The sequence below is a fragment of the Cardiocondyla obscurior genome, linkage group LG02 (genome assembly GCF_019399895.1).
Source record: "Cardiocondyla obscurior isolate alpha-2009 linkage group LG02, Cobs3.1, whole genome shotgun sequence".
In the NCBI taxonomy this organism is placed as follows: Eukaryota; Metazoa; Arthropoda; class Insecta; order Hymenoptera; family Formicidae; genus Cardiocondyla; species Cardiocondyla obscurior.
In genome coordinates this window covers 5,899,782-5,906,167 of record NC_091865.1, presented here as the reverse complement: position 1 = coordinate 5,906,167, position 6,386 = coordinate 5,899,782, and the positions used below count along the sequence as shown (strand labels likewise).

The 6,386-nt window shown below is 37.9% G+C and overlaps 1 protein-coding gene across 1 annotated transcript; it reads right to left on the bottom strand.

The window, feature by feature from the left end:
• Positions 1-3,908: 3,908 nt before the first annotated feature.
• LOC139112916 (zinc finger CCCH domain-containing protein 10-like) lies at positions 3,909-4,506 on the bottom strand. The gene is made up of 2 exons (XM_070673876.1): positions 4,485-4,506; positions 3,909-4,393 (listed from the first exon to the last, which is right to left on the bottom strand). Exons 1-2 carry the CDS (start codon positions 4,504-4,506, stop codon positions 3,909-3,911), a joined length of 507 nt encoding a protein of 168 aa, XP_070529977.1.
• Positions 4,507-6,386: the final 1,880 nt, after the last annotated feature.

Sequence of the window (6,386 nt, the reverse complement as noted above, 5' to 3'; positions counted from 1 at the left end):
AACGAATGTTGCGGTTCTACAGTTCAAACACCACGTACCGCTCAGACTATCGTACGATCCTACGACGTGTTTACGAATCTTGAAGACGGAATCGTTGAAATCGTTTCGCATCAACACCAAACAAGAAGCGCACACGTTGTATCCTCGCCCGTCACAATAATAAAAATATATGGCACAAAATTTCGTACGCAGATTAATCGCGTTTAAATTCCGTAAATTGATCGTTTTGCGCGTAGTACTTTCAACCGTTTCATCGTTGTCATCGTCGGTTTCGCAAGCACTATCCTCCGACAGGGGATGAACCTCTTCGATTTCCTCACCGATTTCTATTTCTATTTCTTCACCGATTTCTTCACCGATTTCTATTCTCACGTCAACGTTCATTATCGTCGATCGCTCGTCCACTAATGAGATTCGCGCGTGGTTACAAGAGAGGCCTAAGGAATGCTTTATATTCTACCCCTACTCCTGATTAATCATGTGACACATTTTTTACCCTCTCTCAAATTATAATGAGTCATTTCATAAGTTTCACTTTGCAGTATTTTAAAATTGCTATCTTATCTCTGCCCGACAAAAGAAATGTACACCCGCTAAATAGCAACTACCCCGTTTGCAGAGTCTTTGAGTTTAGCCGCATAGTTTTTGTTATCTGAGCAGTCTATTTTTCAAAGATGTGGGGGAACGAAAATCGTTACCTTATCTCTTTCCGAGAAAAGAAATGCACACCTGCTAAATAACAACTACCTCCGTTTGCAGCCTTTGAATTTAGCCGCATAGTCTTTTGTTCTCTTAGCAGTCTATTTTTCAATGATGTGGGGGAATTAAAATCTTTACCTTATCTCTTTCCGAGAAAAGAAATGCATACCTGCTAAATAGCAACTACCTCCGTTTGCAGTCTTTGAATTTAGCCGCATAGTCTTTTGTTCTCTTAGCAGTCTATTTTTCATTGATGCGGGGTAACGTGAGTGGCAACGTGAGTGGCAACGTGAGTGGCAACGTGAGTGACAACGCGAGTGAGAACGATAATTTTTTTTATCAGTATAAAACAATTTGGATCGAGATGAGTTCTTCAACCGTCGAGCGATCAGTTCCTTGCAACCAGGCATCGGTAACTGATCGTCGCCAATTAACAAGTTACAAAAAATGTAAGTATCTTTTCTGATATTATTTTTAATATCTTTTCTGATATTATTTTTAATATCTTTTTTAAAAAATTTCCGATTAATATAAAATATTTTTTCAGATGATTTCCAACATCAATATAAGACAACTTACCCGCTGGCCGCACGAAGTACGCGTGATACGCGTACAATCACCCACGCTATTTTGGGTAAAGTTAACAAACGGAGAGAAGGCTCATTTGGAGATGCTTGAACAATTGACTGCATTTATGAGGATTGCAGCAGCCAACCTCATGCTGTTACCACATGAAGTTACAGTGGGAACCCTTGTTGCTATCCGAGAAGGTTTAAAGTGGCAAAGAGGAATCATCGATGATGTTAGTGCTACGTCGATTACGGTACATCTTCGCGACTGGGCTCGCAAAACCTGTAGACTACCTTATGAGTGTTTCCGACTGGACGAACGATTCTGTGAATTAAAGTGGCAAGCGATACCGTGTGTTCTAGACGGAATCTTGCCTCGGCGAGCCCAGATATGGACGGAGCAAGAGATCACACTCGCTAAAATAATCATGGAAAAAGCGCGGGGGTGGATTACCGTCAATGATATTCTCTCTGGCGATGCGGCTCTTGTTTCGTTAATTAGAGTCGGGCAAACAGAAAATGTGGACCCGGTAGATATGTCAACTTTATTCATACACCTGGGTATTGCAAGAAATTTCATCATGTGGATCGATACGCCGGCTGAATGAATTACACCGAAAGGGCCTTAAGTCCGTTCGTATATCCGCTTCTTTAAGCATCATTCATTGTGCATTTACGAACACACATATGGAAGCGGATAGAAACGCAGCACGTGATTTTCAGTCGGTCGCTCATCAGTCGGTCGCTCGCCAGTCGAGGAGTACACATCTCAAAATTGCTAGTATTGTTTTTATTGCTTCTGTTGTTTTTATTGCTTATGTTGTTTTTATTATTGCTGTTGTCGTTTTTGCTGTTGTCGTTTTTTTGCTGTTGTCGTTTTTTTGCTTATATTGTTTTTAGCTTTTGTTGTTTTTTTTTTTTTCACAAGATCTGTTTTTTAAATTAAAACAAAAAAAAAAATGAGTTGCCGAGACTACCTGATGAAAGTGTGCGCCAGGAGTGACTGCAGAATGTTCCACGAGGTCCGGCGGTGTACGAAGTCGGTATGCTTATCAGGAACGACGTGCAAATTTGTCCACCTGACCCAGGATGAGGTGGACGAAATTAATAACCACGTGCGGCCGATATCAGAAACGGCGTTTGACGAATTAAAACGCTTAGCGTACCTGTTACGCGAAACGTACCCGCCGGATCAGAGGCCTCACACGTGCACAAAGAATTTACTTGGAGAGTGCATGTGGGAGTGCCTTTCTTGCGAGAATGAGACATTTCCCAGTAAGTTTTTTTTTTTTTTTTTGCTTTTTTAACTTTTTAATTTATATTTTTTTAAAATTTACAGAGGATAACACGCCGAGATGCACTTTCTGTCGGGTGCAGCATTTCAAAGGGATCCAGGCCTTAATTTGCGGTCACTCCTTTTGCACACCGTGCATGAAAGTGATACCTTTCGCAATGCAGGGCCAAGTGCCCAAACATCTCTGCACGGTGTGCAAACAATGGAAGGTGCAGATCAATCTATGTAAGTATATTTGAAATAAATTTTAATTATTTAATACATTTTATTTTATACCCTGTTAATAATTTCTTTTTTCGTTTCAGACACTGACTAAAGACTCCGGAAAGACCAAAAGAAAAATACACGGAGGATACAAAAAAAAATTTAATTTATAAGTTTAAGTTAAGTTAAGTTTAAGTTTTATTTTTATTATTTTCATTTTTTATTATTTTGTATTATTTTCTTTAGATATTCATTTTTATATTATAGTCACTTTTATATATTCATTTTTGTATTATACTTTCATTTTTTTGTATTATATTTTCATTTTTATTATTTTTATTTTTATTATTTTCATTTTTATTACATTTTTTTAGTTTATAAGTTTAGGTTAAGTTTTATTTTAATTTAATGTTTAATATTTTATTTTCTTCATATATTCATTTTTATTTTTTTCATATATTCATTTTATATTATATAGTCATTTATATGTATTCATTTTTTATTATATTTTTAAGTAATTGTACAAGTTTATTAGTTGTAAGTTTTTAATAATTAAAAGATATTTTATACATAAGAAATTCATTTTTATTACTACACTTTTTTAGTTTATAAGTTTAGGTTAAGTTTTATTTTAATTTAATATTTCATTTTTATTTTCTTCATATATTCATTTTTATTTTCTTCATATATTTATTTTATATTATATAGTCACTTTTATGTATTCATTTTTTTTTTTTATTATATATTTTAAAGTAATTGTACACAAGTTTATTAGTTGTAAGTTTTTTAATCATTAAAATATATTTTATACATAAGAAATAAAATATGTTTTTAATATAATATTTTCTATCTTATTTAATACCAAAAAAATTATCATACAAACATAAAAAAATTCAATTAAATTAAAAATTAAAATTAAAAATAATACAAGTATAAAAAAAACATAATCATAAAAATACATAAAATTACATTAAAAATTACATTAAAAATTACATTAAAAATACCTTTAAAATTACATTACATACAATCAACGCAAAAACGACAGAAGCAACTACAATAAACGCAAAACGACATAAGCAAAACAACATAAGTAAAACAACATAAGCAAAAAAAAATACAATATACGCAAAAAACAACATAAGCTAATGCAATTGTTCGTAACTAGCGACGGATCGGCATACCGGGCACACAACCGTAAGCATAGTGTACGGACGCGGGGGGCCTTGGCACTTTAGGGCACACGTGTAGCAATACACGTGCCCGCAACTGGACGCCCCGAACGTGTCTAACACAATTTCGCCGCAGCACACTATGCACTCAAGTTTTTCGTCGTGCCCGATATGCCGACGTTGGCAGTCCGTCCTGTTGCACCTGCCGGCCTTGTAGTCCCCGCAGATGATGGAATTCTGCAGGGTGCGTCCAACTTCGTAGCGTAATTTCGCTGACGATAATCCGGTGGCCTCGTAACGAACCTGCTCCACACTCGTTACATGCAAGAATCTGCATTGCGCGTTTGTGCACTTCTTGTTTTGGTAATTGAAACAATACCTGTAAGGGTGCACAAACGCGCAATAACTGTTCGAGCAGGCTCCTCGCTGGAAGTCGCGGCAGAGTTGTTGTTTTTGAGCTAAAAACATAAAAATACATATTATATATCATTTTATAACAGATTAAATTATTTTTCTAAAAATTATTATAAATTCTATTATAATACATACCTGGTTCCCCAAAATATGCCATTTTTACTATAAGTTTTCTTCACTGTCAAAACTTTCTTCAAAAAGAGCTCCTGCACCAACGGATGTGAGACTGAGAATGAGGCATGGTCACATCGTCGTCGTCGTCGTCGTCGTCGTTCTCATCAATAAACAAAAAAAATAGACGCCGGGCCAACGAAAACGAAACGTGATACAAAAGATTCCAGACGCCAAAGATTTTTGTCGCATAGGCGTGTAGAAAGAATCGTCCATATCTAACGAAGGCATCTTGAAACGATTACTAGAAAAGCATGAACGACACTTGACCAAGAGAAAAACGCAAAAAGATTTTTTACAACGTTTGAAGCCCATACAAACGCAAAAGATTTTTTGACCACACGGGTATAGAAAAGAATCTAGCGATAGCATGTTACGCATCTGCAAACGATAACTAAAGAATGCGAGTGAGAACGTGAAAGGGTGTGAGCGAGAGCGCGAATGGCACTTGAACGAGAAAATACAATTTTATATTTTAACGATATTATCTTATACAATCGATATAATGCGAGCAACGATGACGACGACGACGATGATGATTGCAATGAAGACGCCAATGACGTTGGCTTTACGCAAAATTGTCCTTCTGTAATATTAAAATTTTACGGCTACTATTTGTACGAATAAAAATATTTTTATTTTATTTATCTTTATACTTACCATTTACGGATTACATGAATCGCACAGCTCTTCGATGATTGTCTTGGGCAAGGAATCAATACCACATGAGCGATTGATAAACACGACATGAGCGATTGATAAACACGACATTAGCGAACCTATTAAAATTTTTTCTTCTCGTAAGAATAATAAGAAGAGGAAAATACACTCGAGCCGACAGTTGTGCATCCTCATAGTGTCAACTTTTGTTTAATATTATATTTCAAAGCGGCATACTACGCATGAAAACTACGAGTCGTAGTCGATGGTGACAAACGCGTGAACGAGAACGAGAGGGAACGATAGGCGGCGCGAACAAGTGCGAGCGAAAGGCAACGATGGGCGCGCGATCCTTTGCGATCCGCCGCCCGCCGCTTGCCGCCGACGCCTTGACTAAGACTCGCGTGAAAAATGTGTAATATATTTTAACGCATATTCATAAAATAAATATATACTTTTGTAATCGGCACGTATCATTTTTAATCGCTTCTATTCCATCCTTCATTTTATTATAATTGTGAGTCCGCCCTCGTTCGTATGCAACATACGTATCTGAGTGAGAGAGAAACCAGATAATAAGGAGGAGCGATTAGCCGGGGGTGTACGTGCAGCGTCACCCGCATTCGAATCGTATGAGCGTGTACTAAATTGTTTATAAACAATAGGCGGCGCGAACGGGTGCGAGCGAGTCGTAGTCGATGGTGACGAACGCGTGAACGAGAGCGAGCGAGAGGGAACGATAGGCGGCGCGAACGGGTGCGAGCGAGTCGTAGTCGATGGTGACGAACGCGTGAACGAGAGCGAGCGAGAGGGAACGATAGGCGGCGCGAACGGGTGCGAGCGAGACGGAACGATGGGCGCGCGATCCTTTGCGATCCGCCGCCGCCCCGCCGCTCGCCGCCGCCGACGCCATGACTAAGACTCGCGTGATCACCCCCTTACCCCTCTAAAAATAAGACACCCCCCCCCCTTTCCCCTTTTGAAAAAATTCCAACCCTTTGAAATTCGCGATGCCGCAGGAAAATACCGCGGCGCGATAACGCACTTATTTATTTTTTAAAAATATCAAATTACGTAATTAAAATATCATATTACGTAATTAAAATATCAAATTTCATAACTTTTATGTTATTGTTATATTTATAAACAATCGATTCCGAGAATCGCAGACAAAGGAGCGATTCCTGGAAAAACACCCCTCCCCGC

Bases quoted from the DNA above. Each gene is read 5' to 3' on its own strand.
- LOC139112916 (XM_070673876.1), bottom strand. From the start codon at position 4,506: ATGGCATATTTTGGGGAACCAG. The intron at 4,394-4,484 runs GTATGTATTATA...TTATGTTTTTAG, and splicing joins GGCATATTTTGGGGAACCAG to CTCAAAAACAACAACTCTGC.